Source organism: Osmerus eperlanus, chromosome 1 (assembly GCF_963692335.1).
Source record: "Osmerus eperlanus chromosome 1, fOsmEpe2.1, whole genome shotgun sequence".
NCBI lineage: Eukaryota > Metazoa > Chordata > Actinopteri > Osmeriformes > Osmeridae > Osmerus > Osmerus eperlanus.
Genome location: NC_085018.1, coordinates 12,559,842 through 12,583,978, shown reverse-complemented (window position 1 = coordinate 12,583,978; position 24,137 = coordinate 12,559,842). Strand labels below are relative to the sequence as shown.

At 49.5% G+C, this 24,137-nt stretch overlaps 1 protein-coding gene across 2 annotated transcripts in view; it reads right to left on the bottom strand.

Annotated features, from left to right (window-relative positions):
• foxj3 (forkhead box J3) overlaps positions 1 to 24,137 on the bottom strand; it is a 68,043-nt gene that overhangs the window by 43,271 nt on the left and 635 nt on the right. For both annotated transcript variants that reach the window (XM_062460587.1, XM_062460588.1), the window contains exon 2: positions 3,505 to 4,002. In XM_062460587.1, the coding sequence (XP_062316571.1) occupies positions 3,505 to 3,825 (321 nt within the window). In that variant the 5' untranslated portion in view covers positions 3,826 to 4,002. The remainder of the gene's footprint in view (positions 1 to 3,504; positions 4,003 to 24,137) is intronic.

The window sequence follows — 24,137 nt, the reverse complement described above, 5'->3', positions numbered from 1 at the left end:
GCGAGAGGCGTGCTCAGCCAACACCAGAGAAGCAGAAATAGCGATGTGATCTTCCTCCACAACGGCACCAGGAACGTGGATCGTTCAAACGGCGCCTCTACTCAGAGTGGAAACACCAGACCCCGAGTGCTTCGGAGGGGAGGGGTTGTCGGAGAGGCTGCAGCGTCTAATTGCTCGCTCGCGGACGCTCCTTCGAGCGCTCCGTTCCTGTGTTTTGACCTTGATGAATTATCAGTCCTTTTGACAGCGCGTTGATATTTCTTAAAAGCGGGGGCTAATGGAATTCTGGTGAGATGATGAAATGCGTCACGGCCTCCTGGATTAGCCGGGTCTGGTCTCTCTGGATCTAGTCTCTCGGCGGTGCGGAGAGCAGCAGCCGAGCGGCAGCCCTCATTATCATGAAGAACAGACGCGTGCGCGCGCTGGGTCCTGAGTTCCTGCGGAACTAGGGCCCCCACCCCACTCCCGCATATTGCACACCTCACACATACAACCTCACACATACAACCTCACACATACAACCTCACACATACAACCTCACACATACAACCTCACATCACACAACCTCACCTCACACATACAACCTCACCTCACACATACAACCTCACACATACAACCTCACACATACAACCTCACATCACACAACCTCACCTCACACATACAACCTCACCTCACACATACAACCTCACACATACAACCTCACATCACACATCACACCTCACACCTACAACCTCACATCACACCTACAACCTCACACATACAACCTCACATCACACCTCACACATACAACCTCACATCACACCTACAACCTCACATCACACATACAACCTCACATCACACATACAACCTCACATCACACATACAACCTCACCTCACACATACAACCTCACTTCTCACATACAACCACATCACATCTCACACATACAACCTCACCTCACACATACAACCTCACCTCACACACCTAGTATCACCCCACACATACATGACACCACACACACAACTACCATACCACATCACCTCACACATACCACATCCCCCACACATACAGCCCCACCTCACCAAACTTCAACACAACCGTCACTCTGGCGGAGGAAGGGAGGCTCCTCTGGGATGCCTCACAGTGAAGCTGAACTTGTCACTGGAACAGTTAGGCTGTGCAGCTTTGCCTGTTTCTGCTCACTCATGGCCAATTTACAGAGCTACAGTATGGCAGGTGCTCCAACCATCATGCTTAACCTCCAAAAATCAACTGTGCCTGCCATTTTACCATCGTTAGAGTTCACCTTTGGAGGGAAATAATTTACAATCACAACAACAGCCAGGGTTAGGCTACCTCACCTTCACAATGCAGCCCCAGCTCTAGAAGACCCTTCTGCTATATGAATGTTTAGGCCTCAATGGGTTTACGAATAGTTAGAGGGCTTCTGTAGTTTAAGAACTCAACAACGATACATTCAACAAGCCGTTAATGGCCTATCAACCTTGATCTCCTTTATTCAATCAATACTGGGGAAAAGGGGTTTTCTTTCTAAATAGGCTACGATTCAGGCTGCAAAAAGCATGGAGCAAATGAATGGAGTCTCTGAGAGACGATAAGTGTGCCATTTGTAAAAGGGAGGCTGGATAATGTTCTTTCAGAGACTCAGAAAACCTCCACAGCAACCTTGTGATATGTCAATGACATTCTGCCAAGAACTCATTCTAAACGGACATTGAAAAAGGAGATTTTCTGAAGACACTGTACAACTGGATTGCCGGATTAATACAAATTCTTTATTCGAATATGAAAGCACCTAACCGAGCGCTCTGTGACCCGTCGTACTGGAGACACGTAATACTACAGATCGTTCGGCAGAGAAGTGACCAACAATATACATACAGTCTGATATAGTACATAACATCTGGTCATTTCTATGCAACAATCAATCATCCACAAATGTCAGTCAGATTCTCAAGACAATACGATTCTCACACAGCCTTAGAACCTGATATCACAAAGCTCCTTCCCTCTAGGTGATAAGAACTCTCCAAGTCAGGAAGTCATAACTCCTTTGTGGGGTCCTTTCCAACCAAGTGTTAATTAATACAAACAATGACCTCACTATTCTTCACAATGGATTGTGCACGATAAAAGATCAAACTGCTGTTTTTATCAGCACATGACTGTACGGCTCCTTCTGAACCTTTCAAGAACTTCCCTTCCAGGTCATGAATATAGACTGAAAGGATATAGGAAGTGCCCAGTCTGATCTCCAGTCTGCAGGGTGGTCAAACACCTTAATCCTTCGCCCCCCTCTTGATCTGACAAACTAGTCTCAGGACTTTAATGAACAAAGGAGCTTTACAGTTTAACACTATTAAAACATATTTATCCTAAAATTTCCATAACAACATTTGATTTCACAGGAAATTATGGATTTAGAATACTGACAACATTCCTTTCCAAATCCACTTTTCTTTGTTTCAACTTTGCCTCAACTTCGATCAGAGTGAAGTTTACATCCTCTAGTCCAACGTAAACGTCAGCTGAAAACAGCAGCACCCAGACTACCACAGCACAAATAGATCTTCTTGGCTGACAATAATGGCGTTGACAAGTTGCTAAGGAATGATTAAAGAGACATTTGCAAGTTTGCAAGTGGCTAACCTCCTGTATAGATCCAACCGCCTGTTCCAAGTCCAGAACGACACAATTGATTGCCATCTCGTCTGAGGCTCGTGCACACGGATCTTGTCATGCACCAGGAAATGGACCGCATTCATCTTGCCCGACTGCAATAAAGCGCCCGCCTTGAGATTCTATCCCCAAATAAATGCAGACTGATTGGTAAACTCATTCTAATATCAATTTCTATCTGGGGCTCTTTAAAAGGCAATCAGCATAGCTTCATCTCTGCTATATCATGTGCTCCTTCAGATGATGACACAGCACCGTCTTCCCCATCGTACTCTCCCCTCCTCCTGCATAATAGCCTGTTCCTATCAAGGCATCTGCAATGAATAATGCCACTAGTGAATGGGCTATTTAGCGCGTCTTGGCTCACATAGGGCCCGTCTCTCTGAATATTAATCTGGGGTTTTACACTTCACACGCTTCTCTCAGGGCAGTGTCGTTCCTCAGACGGAGAAGCGAGGCGCTCGGTGGATTCATCCGAGTGGCTGGGCGAGGTAGGTTCCCTTTTCAGCTCTCGGGGAAGTGACAACAGTGATTACCGACGACATTCAACTCCGCCGCCGACAAAGCCGACTTGAGGCTTCCCTTTCACGGCTTAGGCTCTCTCGTCCACACTGCCACCAACTCAGACAGCATTTGAACGGAAGAAGCAGCGATTCGAACGTTGTTCCACACAAAAGCCAACACCTACTAGACAGTCACATGGGGCGTCTTCACGTCACAAGGACCCATCATTAAAGAAAAGCAGCAGTCGAGTTTAGGCCGTAGATTAAACGAGCGTTTGGTTTTGACGAGATTACCCCCCCTTCCCCCGGCTCGCATCCCCTTACCTTCCAGCCGCTGCCCGCCTCTCTGTAGTAAGGGAAGTTGTCGCAGATCCACTGGTAGATCTCGCTCAGCGTCATCTTCTTCTTTGGCGAGCTGTTGATGGCAAAGGTGATGAGGCTGGCGTAGCTGTAGGGCGGCTTGCCGTCCTTGTGCTGCTGGACCTCCTCCTGGTCCAGGGTGGTGTTGGGGTCCAGCAGGGCGCTCTTCTTGCCCAGGCCCGGCCCGTGGGCCCCCTGGGTGTCCGCCTTCTGGATGGCTGCCCGCATGGTCAGCTGAGGCAGCCAATCCATGGAGGTCAGACTACTCTCCAGCTCCGACGTCATGGCGACGGCAGGATGGGCTGGGCTGGAGTAGGAGGAGGGGGGGAGGGGGGACTGCGGGGGATGGATTGAGGAGGAGCGCGGGGAGGCGTGGCCAGGCACGGGGGTTGGAGGGGCGGTGGTCGAGTGGGCCACTCCCCCGGAGCAGTGGTTCAGTTGGCCGGTGTCTGGGAGGAGAACCTGGGGGGAGAGAGGAGACGGCAGAGGGTCAGGACAGGATGTAGTCACCCTTGATGACCCCTTACACTCACACACAGATAGTCCTGCTGGGTTTCAATCTGTAGTGGCCGCCAATTCCAGTTCTCCATTGGAGAATTTAATCCTGTCTGTGCCAAAAGTCACCACCCCTCACCGTGCCCCCCACACACACACACAAGCACAAGTTCTCCCCCACCCTCCCTCCCCCACCATCCACCCTCTGTTTCTTCATCCCTCCTCGCTGCCTTCATCCCCCTCTTCCTCCTCTCCCTGTTCCCTCTCTGCCTGCTGACTCAGAGCTGCAGCTCCATCTGGGAGGTGGAGTACAAGTAGGGGAGTTGTTTTCACAACTGCCAGCCAAATGGGGGGACTGGCTCAGGAGGAATTCCTACTCTCTTTCTCTCCCCCCACCATCACCCCCCCATCCCGTCCCGTCCCTCCCTTTCCCCCCCGTGCGGAGCACTCTGCCGTATACAAGAGGCGCTGTGTCGTCGTGCCAACCGTCCTGTCCTGTCCGAGGCCCCTCCTGTGTGTCTGCTGACTGCACCACATGCAGCCTGGCTCTCTCTCGCTCTCTCTCTGGGCAAACTGCCTGCCTGTCTGTCTGTCAGTCCATCTGCCTGCCTGCCTGCCCTGCTTAAAATAGCAGCAGAGGAGAGACTAGAGTTACAAGCAAAGGTGAACACAGGCCAGACCGCCACGCAAAACAAGTGGCCTCATGGCCGAGAGACCCTGCCAACGGCTGAGGGCCCCAAAACAAGAAACATGAAAAACATAAGAAATCCCTCACGTGTGGCTGTGAGTGTGTGCTGTTGTGTGTGTGGTGCTCCCAGTTGTAATAAATACCTTGCAGGCCCAAGACAGTTTAAGCAATGGTAGGAATGTCCTCCAGTGAGAGACTGCGGAGTTGTAACAGACAGCTCAGCTTGGCCTCCACTTTCTGCTGCTCTACCTGCCTGTCCGCTCCACGGTCTCTCTGTCGGCTAGCTCAAATTAGGGTGAGTCATCGTCACACACGCCTCATTGCATTCAACAACTCACACTCATTCTCTCTCTCACACACACACACACACACACACACACAAGTGTACTAGTGTCAAACCTCAGGGAGACAGTAGGGCCTTGGGAGTACCTTGGGAGTGATCTTCTGTACATTTTCTGCGCGGTTGTCAGCTTCTCAGCATTGATGTTGCATTGCTTTGGAGGGCAGCTGAAAAGTTTGATTCCTTTAAAACCAACTCAGAACAGCCTTTCATCGCCAGAATGGTCAAATGAATCTGAGAGCGTGGCCCGGGGACTAGGCTTGGAGCTGTGGGTTTCTGAGGCCTTGCCCCTGGCCAGAGTCCACGACCAGACACGGGAGGCCAACAGTTGACAGCAGGTTGATGACGGTTGCCCCACCCGGGCTTGCCGTGTGGGAACACCGCAACACCGAGTCCAATAGCATCTGACCCCATACTAATGATCCAGATGCTTGCTAATCTACCAGGTCCAGCAGGCGAGGGAGAGAGGTGGGGGGGGGAAGAAAAAAAATATTGACGGAGAGAGAGAGGGGGGAGTGCCTAGCTGTTTGTGATAGGCAGACATGATGAAAAGCTGGCCCATTCTCTGGCTCCCTGCTCCTCTCTGGGTCTGTCACTGCACCACATTACCAACCCACGTCAAATGTTTCCAAATCCATAGTGCGCGAACATGTTAGAGGGAATGTTGTTAAAGAAAAGAGAGTGTGTGTGGAGGGGGGGCATGAGAGAGGATGAGACTGTGTTGTTGGCACAGGTCCTGGCAGGGGCAGCTAGCCATGGCAGGGCATGCTGCTATCCAACGGTCACCAGTGATTATCAGCCCTCTCCACACTAACTCCACCCCCACCCACACACCCACACATCCAGCCAGCTTCTGGCTTCGACCTGGGGCTTTTTGACCACGTCCGAACTGGCGAGGGGGAGGGAAATGGGTTGTCACTCTTCAGTCACTTCAAACTCAAACCTGTTTGTCTCCCAGCATGGTCAGACTCATTTCTATTCAGGAGAACCAGCTTGTTACTGCCAGCCCCAGAAGGATTACCAGCAGATTTGGTTTAAAAAAATCTGCTGTGTTCCTTTAATAGGATGTGATGGAACCTGCCCAAGACTGGGAGAGATCGTCGAGGGGATGTGACCAGGCAGGGGTTCTGCCTGGGGTGTCCCACCCCCCCACGAACCCACCCACCCCCACCCACTCAGCCTCACCGAGGCCTCGCTGACACGGGCAATGAGAGAATCTCTTCCAGATTACCATCTGATAAATCATGTCCTACATGGAGGAACTTGAGGACACCCCACCTGGTCCACCTCCCAGGAAGGTCAGAGAGACAGAGCTCACCCCCCCCCCCCCCCCACAGCACCACCAGAGTCTGTCTGGGTCTACACTCTCTCTGCTCCTTCTACTTCCAACTCTTCAATGGCTAACCAGACCACTTATCTGCAATTTACACAATGAATCCTGGTTTCCCTCCACCATGTTTGTGTTCACTCCCGAACACCTGCGTCTGTCTGTCTGTCTGTCTGTCTGCCACACAGAGGCATCACACTTCTGGTTCTACTGACTGTTTTATACAGAGCCACACACGATGAGCCAACCGACATCTAATTCAAACACGTTTCCTCAAATATTTACACCACTGATGGTTTAAGGCCTCATGTTTTGCATGTACATGTCTTTGAGGGTGTGTGTGTGTGTGTGTGTGTGTGTGTGTGTGTGTGTGTGTGTGTGTGTGTGTGTGTGTGTGGGGAAGTGTGGAGGGGAAGGAGTGGGCAGGGGTGGTTACGAGAAAGCAAGAGAAAGAGATCCAAGGAAGATAACGTGTTAGTGTGTATATATGTGTGTGTGTGTGTGTGTGTGTGTGGAGCTCGCTGTGACAGAGATATTCCTGTGGTGGGATGGTAACTTGGCAGGGGAGACTCAGGGAGCTGCTAAGCAGAGCTCCCTCTGCTACACTTCAGGATCTGGCACAGACACACGCTCTCACAACAACAACAGTGATGTAACCTGGTAACAGGCCGCTGGCATCCCCCCCCCCCTGCCCCCCCCGCCCCCGATCGAAACCAAGGCCATACCTTCCATATCAACAGCCTGTTCTTACTGCTGGAGAAGCCCTTGTTATCTTAACGATTGCGAGGGGGGAAAACAGGGAGGGGCCGTCTGGGAGCCCCGCCCATGCTCACCTGCCCCCCTCCCGGGTCAAAGGGAGATTCCTCACTTTTTCCAGGCCTGGAGGCTAACGGTGGCTTACCGTGCTATTTTTGGAACCAAACGAGAGAAAAAAAATACAACAACATGATATTCAAAATAGAGACACGCATCTTTGGCTATTGTGTGTGCCTGCCTGCTCATGCACGTGAGGGAGGGGGTGGGGGGGGGTGTCGTCAACGCCTCGAGACTCGTCTTCCAAACGCGGGGAAAAAAATATATCTAAATAATACGGAATGGGGTACGGGCGGTGCCAAGGCAACGGCTTATAATGTCAGTCTTCCCTCTCAATTAAAGGCTTAATGGCTGTGCTGTAGCCAGCCACGGGAAGACGGCGTTAATAACCCAGTCCTTTACTCGCAGTTTTAGGATGTGTCAATTATGGCTGTGCTGCTCACACCGTTGAGCACATTGTTCACATTACTGCAGCCTGCAGCCGGGCTGGGCGCTGAGCAGGGCCGTGTCTGCACATAGCTGCTGACTGACTGACTGACTGGCTGGCGGGCTGACTGACTGTGTGTGTATGTGTGTGATTGTGTGTGCGTGTGTGTGTGTGTAAACATGCGCGTGTATAAACACGTGTGTGTGTGTGTGTGTGTGTGTGTACCTCTTAGCTCCCCCTTGCTCATTCAGTCCAATCTCCCCTGTGGCTGAACAAATCAACTCCATAATTATTCTGCCAATCAAGTGGGGGGCTGTAGCCATGGGCAAGCTGACGCTACACACAGAAATACACAGGAGGCACACACATACACATCTATATAAATGTGGCCCGTGGCACCAAGGTCAAGAGTAAAGACCAATAGGCAACCTGCTCCTGAATTCCACTGGACCCCAGAGATAACGTTCCATCACATCTGGCTCCAGAGTTCACATCCTATCACATCTGGCTCCAGAGATCACCTCCAATCACTGCTAGCTCCAGAGACACAGCGTAATATGGAGCTCAGCAACACCGGGGTTGGAGGGATAGATAGAGGGATTAGTTCTTGCCCAGTAAGCTTGGCTCCAACGGACAAGCCCTTTGGAAGGCCTAGCAGCCAGGGCTGGAGTTAGGCTGCCCTAGGCTGCCTCCCAGCAGTCTGCAGCCTGCTGCATGACAATATCCCCCCCTGTCCCCAGCTGTCCAGCAAGACTGTGGCCAGTGTTCTCTGGGAGGGGCCGTGAAGCGTCCGCAGGCGGAGTCAAGGGGCGTGCTGACCGTCCATATCCAGACGGATGGAGCGGTAATTACGCCTTTTGAAGAAAAGGGTTTTGTGTGTGTGTGTGTGTCTGCCTTCCCTTACCGTGAGTGCCAAATAGTTGGGAGCCAAACGCGCACGCGCATTGGGGCGCGCACACACACACACACACACACACACGAGGGCGCAACACACAAGGTCCCTCAGCTCATTGTGCAATCTGCAGGGCCTCACCAAACCACAATGAGCATTCCAGTAATTCAATAAGCTCTTCCAATGAATTTGAGCGGTGATCAGTAGCTAGGGTGGTTCTACCTCTCTCTCTCCGTCCCTAAAAGCTTGGCTGGGGGGGTGGGGCTCTTTGTGTTGGGAGCGGCGGGGGTGCCCTGCCACACCGACCATGCGAACCCAATTACCCCGGTCCCCTGGCCCGGAGGCCCACATTAACACACACTCCCCCTGGGAGGCCGAGTCCACACCAGCCTGGCAGCCTGCAAGAGATGAGGGAGGGGGAGGGGAGGGGGGAATAACGGCATGCGGGGGGAGAGAGAGAGAGAGAGAGACACAGAGGGAGAAAGACAGATACATAGAAAGAGAGTCTGAGAGAGTAAAAGAGAGAAAGAGAGAGAGACTGGTGCTACCGCTGCAGAATCACAAATAGACCACTTAGGGCTCAGTGGTGGCAGAGGCGTTTCAGTACCATTCTGGAGGGCCTTTCCTCATCAGCATTCCCCCGGCCCCGTCCGAGGCCACAATTAAATCCTGAGCCGGGCTTCAGGAGAGGCGGCAGCCAGGTAGGCTGGACCCCCGGCCCTGCTCTCCGTCCTGGAGCCCCCTAAGGCTGTCTGAACGCTGGGCAGCAGCACCCAGAGGGAGAGAAGAGGGGTTATGAAATGTATTTGTTTGCAGTGCTCTGGTCCAACGCTACATGGCCCGTTATGCCTCCCCTCCTCCTCTATCCTCTCCACGCGCCACCATGCTCAAGTGGGACAGAAACACATTGCCAGGAAGAACCTGTAACACCATGACTACCTCGAACTACTGTCTGGGTCGCACACAGCTGGGGGGCCAGACCCTGAAGAGACACATAACAAGACAGGGACAGTGACCACCACACAGACACACACAAAGACGCAGACAGACACACAGAGACCGAAAGACACAAGGAAGGGGACACAGACCAGTGATTGAAGATCCAAGGCGATCAAACAGTAATTGGGCGGACAGTAGCGACTCTAAGGTAATAGTGGATCTTAGACAGTCCAAACCAGAGACAGCATAAGCGTGGGGTGAGGGGCATAATTTAAAACCATTTAGCTTTTTAATCAATATCCAATTTCTCCAAAATAATTAACAGCGTATTAAACAGTTGACTGGCTGACAGGGCTGCTGCTAGCTGTGTGTGTCATTAAGCTGTAGGAACGTTGCAGGACGTATGGGCTCTCCGCTCGCACCCACCTACTCACACTCCTTCAACGCTCTGTGGTCGCCCTCCAGGACCGGGGCTAACAGTGACCGGGGCTAACATTGACCGGGGCTAACAGTGACCGGGGCTAACACTGACCGGGGCTAACACTGACCGGGGCTAACAGTGACCGGGGCTAACACTGACCGGGGCTAACACTGACCGGGGCTAACACTGACCGGGGCTAACACTGACCGGGGCTAACACTGACCGGGGCTAACACTGACCATCACAGGGTACACATTGACACTCACTAACGGACTACAAAGAACACAGACAACAACCTGACGTCATAATACAGAGTGCGCACATTACACAGAAACAGACGCGTACACACACACCCCTCCAACAGGTCTGAGCCTTCATGGTCCAACCAGGAGGGGCTGCCACCAGTCATAAATGTGCCCTTTCCCCCGAAACAATCATTCCAGTGCATTTGTGGTTGCACAACAGCGCGGAGCAGGCCAGATTAGAGGATTAAGTCACAGGTCAATAGTTTCATCTTTTGTTGGCGCTGCAGCTTAGCCTCTGCTCTGCTAAGACAATGTAGCCGTTTGGCACCAGGGAGTCTTTTAGCACAGCCAGGCTTGCTGCTGCTACTACTACTACTGCTAATGTCACTGGGCTCTCTGTCTGTGTGTGTGCGTGTGCGTGTGTGTGTCAGGTGGCTGAGCGGTTAGGGAAGCGGGCTAGTAATCTGAAGGTTGCCAGTTCGATTCCCGTCCGTGCCACATGACGTTGTGTCCTTGGGCAAGGCACTTCACCCTACTTGCCTCGGGGGAATGTCCCTGTACTTACTGTAAGTCGCTCTGGATAAGAGCGTCTGCTAAATGACTAAATGTAAAATGTAAATGTGTGTGTGTGTGTCGGTGTGTGTGTGTGTCGGAGTGGGATGCGTGTCAGTCATCTGACAAGCTCCAGCTGGGTCAGTGAGACACTACATCCAGACAGCACATCCAGACAGCACATCCAGACACATCACAACGTGGCCCTCCTCTTTCAGGGTCCCAAATCACTGTCAGGAGAGAGGGGGTGGGGGTGAGAGGAGGATGAGAGAGGGAAGAGAGAGGGAAGAGAGAGGGAAGAGAGAGGGAAGAGGAGAGACAGAATGAGAGAGAGAGACAGAGGGGATGAGAGAGGGAGAGAGAGGATGAGAGAAAGAGGGAGAAAGAGAGGATGAGAGGGGGAAATGTGTCCATCCACAACCAACAGTTTGCTAGTCTTTTTCAACTTCAGACAAGTTGAAACCCTGCTAAGGCTAGCACAGCTTTATGAGCCCTAGTCACACAAGGTGACACAGAGTGTGCGCAACAGTAGTCTGTGGAATTTGACTGCTGCTGACGTGGGCGGCTATGGCCAAACTGTACCTGGTCATAAATTCCTCCCACATTCTCTGGCAGCCTTCCATGCTAATTTGCAGCGGCTGCTCCTATTCTGCTACATAAACAAGTCCTGCTAGCTATCTAGCTAGCTCTGTGAGAGGCAGCCAGCTTGCTAGCTCTGTGAGGTGCTCTAGCGCTCTAAAGGAATATAACTCTAGCTGCTCTGAGAAAAACAACTTCAGTTAGATGTTGTGGGAAACTAGCGACAGTAGTCATCAAGACAGTCAGAGGAAAAAGAGGGTCTTAAAAGGTGGGCAGGAGCTCAGACTAAACCTACCCATTGTTCCTCTTTGGAAAATAGCACCATGGGCACGTGAAAGACTGGCTGAGAAAGCTTAGGGGGATCATACACACCTTTCATGGTCTCTACCTGTCTTTCAACAGGTCTGTTCCAGGTCACTTCTATTAATTTGGTTACCAGGAGACCACATTATTTATATTTAGGGCGTGTGAGAAGACAGGTTATAGAGAGAGTCATTGTTGTGTTAGACTACGCTGGTGAAATACCTAAAGGGAAAAAAGGGATTCATCAGCATGTCATTATACAGTTACATGCAAGGTAGGCCGACTCTCTCTTCCTCTCTCTCTCTCTGTCACACACACACACACACGCAGGCAGGATATTTATCACGATACCAACACGTGGATCAAATGTAGCCTTAGGTGCCGGAGGTGTGAGATTTTAAGATAATTGAACTAAATTTCTCTCCAAAATTGACACAATAAATCTGAGTCCTTCACACCATCGATGTCAGACAGAACTGCAGCCATCACTGAGGATTTTATTAGTGAACCTTGGGTCAACTAATCCAATTGTGTTATGTCTGTGACTGTAAAGTGTTAGGGGTGAGGCAGGGTGAGGGGTAAAGGGAGATGGGTGAGGCAGGGTGAGGGGTGAAGGGAGATGGGTGAGGCAGGGTGAGGGGTGAAGGGAGATGGGTGAGGCAGGGTGAGGGCTGAAGGTGGAGGGTTACGGGTGAGGCAGGGTGAGGGGTGAAAGTAGATGGGTGAGGCAGGGTAAGGGGTGAAAGTAGATGGGTGAGGCAGGGTGGTTTGCCATTTTCTTTTCCCTCGTGAGGAACACTGAGTCATATCATTCCCCCACTTCCCCTCTCAATGACTAAGGGCTACAGAGCTACAGACTGGCTTAACAACCCATGGAGCCACACAAGGAGGCCGACCTCGACTTTACCCGAGAGGCCGTGACACTGCCCCTTTAACAAGGATCTTGGAATACACTCCGGTCTCTGTGATTTCCTGGGCTGGCAGCCTCCAGAGTCATCCTGTCAGTCAATGGTAGACGAGGTGGTTGTTAGCCGCCAATCGATATGCCCAGCTCATCACAAGTCCACAGTCTATAACATTTATCCCACCATGGTTGGCCATAGATTTTACTGCAGCCTTTATTGACAGCATGGAATATACTGACTGTAGGAGAGGTGTGCAAGTGCACGTTTAGCATGGCGATGCAGCAAAAATATGCAGGGTGTGTCGTCAGCCTTTCCAATTGAACTTGGCGCAAAATAAATTGCATTTGGTGATTTGGACGTGAATCCAACTGGACAATAGAGGGCTTAGTGCTGTGTCGTTACCTTTCAGGGATCCTTTTCCAGCTGCAGCGCAGGGCGGGTACAGGCCTCCCCACATCTCCCACAACCCCACACTGCAGCATCTCAAATCAGGACAAGCACCGCCTGCTCTCCTCACTGTTCACCTCCTTTCAGACGGCACTCGTTTCTCAGCAAGAACGCACGAGCACATACACACACACACACACACACACCTTAAACAGGCACACACCTTAAACACACGCACACTAGGACCTGAACACACACACCTTAAAATGCACGCACGCCCACACACACACCCCTTATATACTATAAAACAAACACGCATACTGCAAACGCACCAACAAAGTACACACCATCCCTATACTGTACACAGTGCTCATTACAGCGGATTTTCCAGGGCAGAATGAGAAGAGATGAAACAGAAGTCCCACTGGCTGTCTGTCTGTCTGTCTGTCTGGCTGTCTACCTGCCTGCCTGCATGCCTGCACTGAGGAGAGCTTCCCTCCTCTGACAGAGAGCTTCACTTCAGGCCCCAGACACAGCCGGCACAGTAAACAAACACAGGCAGCAGCGGCGGCTTCCTGAAAGCGAGCATATATAATGCGCGCACGCTAGGTGTTGTGTATGGGTATGAAACACTCCAGAGCTCAGTACAATGTCATTCCCACCAGGCTCTGCATCGCTGTGTTGCATTCCTGCACACTGCAGAGGCCCGCAAGAACGGAATACATCAAAAGTTTTCAGTGGCCAGCGTTCAGCGGTCTCCACGAATACAGGACCCAGGAGCACACAGACGGGCACTTGCTAACCAGCCCTGGTTGAGGGGCTCGGCTGGTACCGAGCCCCTCGGTAACAGGAAGGAACAAACATATCCGTCTCCGTTTGCGGTGAGGTCACATGGCCGAGAGAACGACCACGATCATTCCTCCTGAGCACGTCGCAGCCTCAGGTAGCTCCCTCTCTTCTGTCCAGCGCGAGACAGTCATTACAGTTTTATGACAGCCTAAGCATGAGAAAGCATGCGCTGGTCAAGGGCAAGCCAAGCTGTACAGGTCAATAAAACTCCCCATAGCTCTCCAGGGTCCACTCTTTCTGTTATTCCGTTTGTGTGTCCATCTCTTCTGTTTCATCTCTTGCTCTCCCTCCATATGACTCTCTCTGTCTTTCCCTCTTCTACCTCTCTCTCTCCCCCTCTCTCTCTTCAGGGCTTCTGGAGAACAAAGGTGAGGGAGGGATGGATGATGGAGAGGTGTCATGGGTGAACTGCGCACACCACACATCAGATGGACCAGGGGAGGTAGTCTTGAACCATTCAACAACAAAAAAAAGAAACAAACAAGCACATTGCAGTAAAATGTTGGAGAAAAAAATTAAATAAAGTTAATCTCCAATGCAGGCATATGCCTGTAGGCTACACGCTAGTATTGAGTTACCTCTGGAATACCCAATGAAACGGTATCAGACATAATAACCTTTGCGTTCAGCGTTGCGGTGCACTGTGAAGCCACGTGCCTTGTTATGTTCTGGTCATGGCAAACATGACAGGACCCTCCTGCTAGCTACATGAGCACATTTTCAGAATGCCTGAGCGCTGTTGCTCAATTAGAGATAACCATATTTTTTTGGCCACTTTTGCTAAAATAAGAAAAGCTAAAAAATTCCCCAGTTCCCTTTCGGCCTCCTCCATTTGAGGTGCTTTTGTTTGCGATGACTCACTTGGCGAAAGTGGCGCGTCATGTGGCAACATGACTCACAATCAGAGAGAGGAGCACAGCACCGAGGACCAAAACAGAGACAAGGAGAGGAGAGACAAGGAGGAGAGACAAGGAGGAGAGACAAGGAGGAGAGACAAGGAGGAGAGACAAGGAGGAGAGACAAGGAGGAGAGACAAGGAGGAGAGACAAGGAGGAGAGACAAGGAGGAGAGACAAGGAGGAGAGACAAGGAGGAGAGACAAGGAGGAGAGACAAGGAGAGGGGAGCACAGACAATGAGAGCACAGACAAGGAGAGGAGAGACAAGGAGAGGAGACAAGGAGAGGAGACAAGGAGAGGAGAGACAAGGAGAGGAGAGACAAGGAGAGGAGAGACAATGAGAGGGGAGACAAGGAGAGAGGAGGAGAGACAAGGAGAGGAGGAAATTTGAGTTGTGCAGACCTCTGCTGTTGCAGACAACGGACTTCTAGTCCCCAACCATGGAGGACCCTTCAGCTCTCCAGCAGGCCAGCCAGCCAGAGCAGAAATGTTCCTCCCCCCACGCTCACTTCCTCTTTACAGACCTGGTCTGGCAGCACAAGCTGATTTCAGCTACTCACCTGCTTGCTTAATCCTACCCCGTTATCTCAGATCTTAGGGAGGATCATGGGAGGGAACAGCATGGTCCAAAGGCTCGATACTAAGACGGTCTTAAATCGAGGCAAAGCTGCATTCATCTGGCAACATTTCAGCCAATGCGCTGACATTCATCAGACACGTTCAGAGACGGTCCTCCGAAGACTAATTGGTCGGCCTGGAGAAAGAGATGTAGAGCTCAGCAGGCTCCGTTTAACAGGATGGAGATTATGGACAATTTTCTCCTTTTGTCAGGGATGGAACACAGCTCCGGAGCTCCCAGAGACCAACCAGACTCGCACAAAAGACCCCAGAAGCAGTATCCATCAGCCCAGCCAGGACACTGCCGGGTGTGCGGAGACTGAACTCTGCAGCCGCGATGCCAGTTAGCGAAGAGAGCACATGAGGTCATTAAAGTCCCCGACGCATTCCGCCCCTGCTTTGACTCACCCCCATGCTGCTCTGAGTGTCACCCCCCACGGCCCTCCGGCTTTCACAGCCCCCCCCCCCCTTCCGCCTCGGGAGCCCTAATAGGGGGAAGGAGAAAGTGAGGGAAGTGAAGGCATCACAGCCTTTTTAGAAGCTGAAATAAACGAGTGAACACACACCCCGGGGCGGGCAGGCCGGGGGGGGGTTCCAGGGGGTCGGGCCGAGCGGGACGATCGTGTCACGCCGATGGCGGCAGCTTCCAAAAGAACTGACATATCAAAGCGGGCGCGGGAACCTCGCAGAGGGGAGGAGAGCAGCGGAGATGCCGTGGCACACAGCTTGTTTCTGCTTCAATGAAAGACAGCACGGTCACCAAAAAACAGAGAAAGAAGAAGAAAAAAAAAACACACACAAAAAGGAGCAATTAGCGGTTAAAGTTGAAATGATGCCCCCGTTGGAAAACGACATCATTTTTCCAATCAAAAAACTCGGCTCATCTCCTCTGACTGATCGCGAAGACTTTGATGTTGCCCTCGCTTTCTCTTGCTGTTGCTAACAAGGCTTATGGGAGATAAATCAGCTCTTGATCCTGTCCCCTTCCTACAGCCTATAACGCCTGCAGTACTTTATCAAGACATTTAGGAGTCACTCGCCGTAGTTGAACAGTGACAGCTCGGTCCAGGCCGAATGGATTTCTGACCAATAATGGCACATGTTTTGTGTGAACTACTCCCTTAAAAACTAACTATACGACAAAGCGAAGTCTTGTCAAGACAAATATGAAAATCCTAACGCCTGGGACACACTAGCTGCGAAGGGCCTGGAAGCGCCGCCTTTTTTCTTTCGGCGCCCATGTTATCACTGGCCAGCGTTGTGGCGCTGCGAAGCACCGCGATAGGCTCGAGCTCTGCAGCGATCGTTTCGGCAGCTGGTCGAATTTTTTCACGAGACGCTTGCGAAATCGGCTGATAAAATACACCATATTTTTTTATATATTTGAATAAAAAAAATGTTATTATGATTTTACTACATTAATTGTAGACTACGGTGAACATTTGTAAAGTTGTAAACTTTTATTATTTATTAAATATTACTTTGTAGGCCTACGTACTTTACCAATATTCACCCTATAATTTAAGCTACCTAACTACACAATGTTGGTAACGAACGGATATACGAATGAAAATAAACAGATTGATCTGTTGAGCCAGCATGCCCGTATCGTTTCTGAACGGTCTGTCTATTGGCAGAGAGAAACGAGTTGTCACGCTTTGCACACAACACACGCGTGCAGACATACCGAGAGAGAACCCCCAAGTCTATTTTAAAAATCATCGGAGAAATTCAAGGAGATGGACGACATCAAATTAATTCTCGAAGTTGAAAAGCACAGGGAGTTAGTTGTATGACCCCCAGCACCAATTTTACAAGGACAACGTAGAGTAGGATCAATGCTGGGATGCTGTTCGGGCGGCTGTTGGAATAACACGTTTCCTAAATATAGCCTATGCCATGTTTATGTACCATATCAGCGTTACATGTGAAAACGGAAAGCTCAGAGGTGAAAGGTTTGATAACCCGCGCGGAGAAATGTGTGTCTGGTGTGAACAGTCTCGCGCCATTCGTAGCCGATCGTGGCGCTTCCGGGCGCTTCGCAGTCAGTGTGTCCCAGGCGTAACGCTCTGACTGGCAACCCGCGTAATTGGATATGCGGCACAACAACAACAAAACCCATGCAATTACAGATGCTGACGGGACTTGAATGAGTTGAGAAGCTGACATTTGTGGAACTGGCGCGAGAATAAGCCAATATCAAACTCAATCAGTTTGCTGCTAATGAGACATCAAAGTTGAGATGTTAGCTGACTAGCTCGCACAGAGCGGCAGCGGTGGGAAGCTCTGGGAGGTGACTGTCGTGTTCAGAACCCGGGCTGCTGATTCCACACCACATCCACGTCCCGAAAAACGCTTCAACTACATTTTTATTTACTCACATGTACACCCCCCAAAAGAAAACGTTAGAAGTAGGTCATTCACTCTCCTGTGAGTCATGGATTCTGGCATGGGACTAGACAGGTAGGAAGAAGAAGTCAGAGAACAAGCAGATGCTAAACCCACTAACAATTACCGGCATCTAATGGGGATGCTGTCTGAACATACACAGTAGTCATCAGATTTTGCACAAACTTGTGGAATCCATGCATGTTGTCATAAAACAAAAGGGGGATTTGACAAATACTTAGATTTTCTGAAATTCCTGCACAAGACTCAGCTTAAATTTTTTAGGATCATGTGTGATGAAAAAGTGTGTACTGCATTCAAAACAAATATACCTCAAAATATAATTATATTGACAAGTGGTCACAGACATTTGGACCCTATTTTCAATCAATACGGACAACTGTTGGACAAGCAATATGAAAGCCACATGATTTAGTTTCACGTCAAAACAAACAAGCCATTGGATGAGGGTGTAAAGGAGTGTGATGTTGATGATCAGACAGGGGCTACGGAATCCTGCATAGTCATACAATAAAGCTATGAGTAAGTTATATAGCCGAGGGTGTATGCTCTGTGTGTGTGCTTAATGAGGACTTTATTGAAGCTAGGCTCGGTCTATACGCTGTCCAAAGTCTTGTAGCTTACATTTTTCTCATTCTCACACTAGCCTGGGTTGACTCAGACCACATTCCTAGAGTGGTTTCAGCCACGACCAGGAACCTCTCCAGAGCAGACGGTGGAGCCTGGGTGAGACAGGCCTGGGTCAGAGGCACAGGAGTCGGGGGCATGGAGGTTGGGGCACGGGGGCTGGCCTCCAGTGGGATGTATGACTCAGGCAGCTTCAGCTTCACTAACCTGAAGGAAGCCAGTCGGTAAGCGAGTCAGACACCCTGACCCTGCCAAGTTGATTGGCATGCCTCTCGTCGTATCGTCAACACTGAATTACTTCCCTAATTACATCAAGGGCCAAACGTTGGCAGAAACTCCAACTTGTCGGATCTGCCCCCAACCCCCGCCTCCGCCCCCAGGCCTCTCATTCATCCACCCTGAGGGAGCAGCACAGCAGGCCAGAGGAAGTATGACTCACACCAGAAACAAGATGCATTCTTAAGAAACCTCCACTGACGGGGTGTTTGCTAAGCAGTGAAGACCAGCGCTACTTAACTCCCGGGAGAAAGTGAGAGACAGAGTGAACTAGGGAGAGAGGGGAGTGAGTGAGGGAATGGGTGAGTGAGCGAGGAAGGGAGGGAGGGAGAGAGGGAGAGAGAAAGCAAACAGAGAGGTAGAGCGGGAAGGAAAGAGTGAGTGCGCGAAAGAGAGAAATGGAGAGACAGAAACCAAAGCAGTGGGAGAGGGAGAGGGAGGGGTGAAGGAAGAGAGTCATCACTCATTCTGTCAGTCAGCGCTCCACAGATCAACCTTCCCTCCAGCTCCACAGAGAGATTCCTTGGCTTCTTTCTTAGGTTTTCTGAATCACACACACACGTCGTCCACACAGTGGAGCTGGCTACACAAACCTATAGTGTTGACCTACTGACTTTCACCCAATCTGCTGGATAATGTCCTTTTTTGCTGAACTGGAAGAAGGTGATCATGACTGAAGGACAGGCTGGGGTGAACAGAAACGTTAATCACTGACTTCAGACATCTGGCCGAAGACACACACGCACGCGCGCACACAGCAGTGACCCAATTGACCCACTTAGCTCTAGCCTTCCTAATCAGGCTTCAGAGAGCTGACTTAATTCAAACTAACTCTGACTGATTATCCTCAACAGGCAGGAGGTTCTGTCTGGGGGGGCATTCACAATACACTTCCACCTGCAGTTACCACACACAAAACTCACGCACACACATATCCCCTCACACACATGGTGTACATGCATGCACATCCATGGCCAATTGTGTCAACATATGGCACAAAACCAATTTGATCGCAGCTAGGTTGAAGGTTTATGTAAGAGGCCTACATACATATTCAGTCTGTAACAAGAGAACTCGTAACTTTGTTTTGTGTGTGTGGGGGAGGCGGCTGAGATATCCTCCTCCTTAAAAGTCACTGACCATCTTCAGAAGGTTATTAAGCTCCCTCACTTGGAGGTGAAATTAGCATTCGCCGACAGTGCATAAGCTAGCCACTGTAATTAAAATGGATGCTAAATAGTATGATGAGAGCCCCATTATCATCACTTAAGCTGTGTAAGCTTAGCGAAATCCATTCCCAGCACACAGCTCACTTGCCTCCGTAGAGCCTCAATCATATATCACTGGATTCTACTGAGCATAACCCCACCAATGAGACAAGGAGGAAAAGACCTCTTCTTAAAACGGCCTCCAGTGTCAAGGACATGGGGCCGGGTAGGATACAATACGCAGTAGGTCTAAGTAACTTCTTATTCAAGTATGATTCATGAATCCTTTAAGGTATTTAGTAAAGGCACTACTGCATATGACGCACTATAATGTGTAGACTAGTAGTGTTACAGTTCTATTATTAAAACACGTCAACTGTACGGCGAGTTAAAAGCTAGATCATAGTCTAATCTGAGGAGGTCTAGCTCCCTACAGTTGAAGTAGATGTTCAGATCATGGTTGGATGAAACACTTTGGTACAAATGTACATCAGAGCAATAACCAGATGAGTTCAACTCCACAGGTTCAGTGATCCTTGTCCGTGATTGATTTAGATTTTGACGGCTCGAAAGACACACACACACACAGAGAGAGAGAGGAAAGTGAAAGACTGGGATTCAGTATGCCAGGCAGTGTTTGGCTACTGTAGATGAATAAAAAATGAAAGCGTGGTCCTTTGGTATCTCTCTCTCCCTCCCTCCCTCCTTCTCTCTCGCCTCTGAAAAGGATGAGAGAGGAGGGGGTGCATTTGAAAACTCGGAACCAGCGCTGCATCTCCACATCCAGTCCTATACAGCATGGGGCTCTTTAAAAATTCATTAATTTACAGCAAAAATAGATTAAAGCACCCAGCTGAGCAAAACTCCAAATATGTGGCTGGAACAACATGGCTGCTAAATCATCTCCCTCCAAGCCTGGGGGCTTGGTCCCTCAGTAGAAGGCCTGGATAGCTTTCACCTCACAGCACCTTGAGAATCCTTTATTTTCAATCATTTCTAAAATAATGTGCTTCTAGTTTTCAACTTTAATTACTGCCTACGTTTGATGTTGCGAACAGCCAAAGTATGAAGGGGGGGGAAAACAAAAAAAGCAGAAACTAATTAAAATCTGTCCAAGGAAAGCACCGATCCCCCTAAAATGCAACGCCAATGTCGATCTCCACTAAATGAGGTTCACTTAAGTGCAATTATCCCCCTCTGATCTCTCCTATAAAGAGAGTCCTTTAACACGGAGAAGTGGGCTCACACAATGTGACAGCAAACAGGATTGGAATAGGAATCGGGGAGGCATTTCCAGAAGATGAATGGCTTCGAAGCTCATCTGCATTCCGCCGATGTGCGGCGTTGCTAATGAAGACGGAGCTGCTCCCATCTCCCAAGAACGTCTTCCAGGAGACGATGACTCCCCACCGGATTACAACAGAACAAGCGGAAGATTTCAGACCCGGGCCGTCTCAGACGATCGTCTAGCCCAAGTCCCGTCGCAGGACGTGCTCTGCTCTCCAGCAGAAGCCTCCGACTGAGGAGAACTTGGGGACAGCTTATTGACCGACAGAGACTAGGTCTAGGCCTCGTCTGTGGCTGTGTGCAGGTTTGTGGTGACGTTGAAGGCCGGATTGAAGAAAAGAAAAAAGTATCATACAGGGTAGACAATAACTGAACTACACTAATATAAATCAAGAGGATTTCACAGCCAAGGCTGCACCAAACGGAAGCACCGCAGGATGCACGAGGCTCTAGTTTTAGGCTGAAAAAGAAGACAAGAAGAGGAGAAGAGATGAAAGAGAAGAAGAGAGGATAGAAGGTTTCTAATGGCCCCCACCCCCTCGAGTGCATGTGCGTGCGTCTCTTAGAGAGCGGGTGACAGTGACCTGTTGAGCCGTGTCCAGACACATGGCAGAGCAAGGCAGGGGGAGGGCGGTGGTCTGGTAAACTGTGTCTCACGCGCAACCATTTGAATAATCACTCTAACAAGCGGAGAGACATTAAAGAGGATCTCAGGCTAGGCAGAGCCACATCTGAATTCCAAATGCAGCTGCTCAAAGAAAGGTGAGACAGCAGCAGTTTCTCCCTGGGTTCAGCATCCCTACCCACACCCCTTCTCTCTCTCGCTCTCTCTCTCTTTCTCTCTCACTCTCTCTCACTCTCCTCTAATACCATGTTATTAGTCCAATAATTCTATTTTTTGCCATCGGCCAAGAAATTCAAGAACGCGAGGCTAATGAAATGCTGTGAAAGTCTGGGAAATACAAAAAGAAAAGGTTTGGGGAGATTACCTCCTATGGCTTTTGCTGCTGTTTCATTATGTCCATTCAACGAAACTGCCCCATGTGCCAGTACTGTTCAGCACAGCTTTCGAAATGTTCCCTGAAATCTCATCAGTCAGCTGCAGAACAGAACAACCACCTACAAAACCATGCAGGTCTTAGACGGACACAAGAGGTCCCTAATATGGAAGTCATCTAAGAGGACGATGGGCCTCATGATGCTTGTAGAAGGAGGAAGTAGGCGACACTACAGGCACACGTGGTCCGACCACACACTTTCTCACCCAAACTCACCTGCACGCCACACAGAAGCATCACCACCACTCTTCAACCCTCCCACTCTGTCTCTCTCACACACACACACACACTCCCTCCCTTTCACACATTCACACCACACACACTCATTCAAAGCCTAAATGTACAGTGCATGGCCTCAGCAAGTGGTTACATTTAGTCATGTAGCAGACGCTTTTATCCAAATGGTTATGACGTAAACGAAATCAAACTATGCGGTATAAATACTAGGTGATATAAATACCTAATTTACATATGGTTTCAGTATGTTTTGTGTATCAGTATGAATATGTGCCTGCTTGAATACAGTATGGAAATACCTAATGAGAGGGCACAACTGTCTCAACTGTGTATTTTGTCCATCTACTCATGGGTTGGTTTTGAGACGTAGAGTTTGCCGTGTTGAACTTAAGGGATGTCTTGTCTGGCCTAACAAGTGATGGAATGACAGAAGACCTGAGGATTTGCAGTCCTCGAGGGGAAGTCCTCAGAACCGTCAGAGAGACAGAATTCAGAAAAGACACAAAGTGATGACGACAAAGTCTAATCACCACTTAGTCTACTCCTACATAAATACTGTACTTAAAAACACAGACTAGGTTTCAGGGGAAATGTGCAGGATCATTTGTGAGCAATAAATAAATCAAACAAGATTGTAATGAGATTATGCAGAACACAGGCTTAACTCATCTACTAAGAATAAACCTTCTACAGTAGGTTCAGGATGGCAGAGGCACACAGTGTATGTCTGGAATAGATGTTCACCTGGTCTAACCTGTGGTTGTTTCTGACTGAGATGAAAGATACACTGGCATTCAAGAGATGGGAAATAGACCCAGATTTAAGCCTGTTGAAGATGCCAATGCAAAGGGGGTCAAATTAAGTATTGTACTTTCTGACATACATCTCTTTGTGAACCTATACTGCCACTGTGCACAAACCTCTAATCTGGACAACATTCCTTACAACTAGGGTATTACATTAAAATGTACTTGGATGGAACATGGATAAAACTATACCTGGGCCATCATATGACACCAAACCTAAGTATGTTACAAACAAGGGTCCTGGCAGGCAATCAGTGAGCAACAAGATGATAAGAAATGTACGTTCAATCAGTTTTCTTGTGCAGTTGGATTACCAGGAGACAAATTATGTTGTGGTGTCAGCATGCGTCCGCACATCAAAATGTAGTATCTCTATCCAATAGATCCAGAAAAGAACAAATATCTTTGTGATGGCATGGATGAGTGTGAAAAATATTCCCTGATGAAAATGTCTCATTTGCATGTGTAATAAATGTGTCAGATACTGTCACGACTATTCACAGTAATAGTCTTTCATTATACAAACATGTCACTGTGCCACTGCCATCTGTAAAAGTGGCTAATAGTTTCTATCATTATTTGACATGAATGTCCACTGACATTAATTTCTGCAAATATACCGCAATGTCTGACAACATTAGCTAGCGAGCGAGTTTAATTGACAGACAACCAAACACATTCCAACAGCTGAACGCAGTCGAGAGTTCCAGACCAAATTTACCATCTCATCTGACACACACAGGCTTGCACAGTCAAGCAGACAGTCAGACAGACGGGGCTCCACTGACTCATGCTGGACACAACCTTATGTTGGTCTAGGCTATCTTTTGAATAACGCGTTAGAGGCTAGATAAATTGCTCAAATACAAGCAGTAAACAGTTTGAAAAGCTACCATTTGAACTCATCCAAATCCATAAACGGCCAACATTAAGATTAGTATAATACGCTGGGTAAAGCAAGGTAATGCCATCTACAGACAGCAGCTTTCAAGCCAGCGAAAAGGGCTAGCTA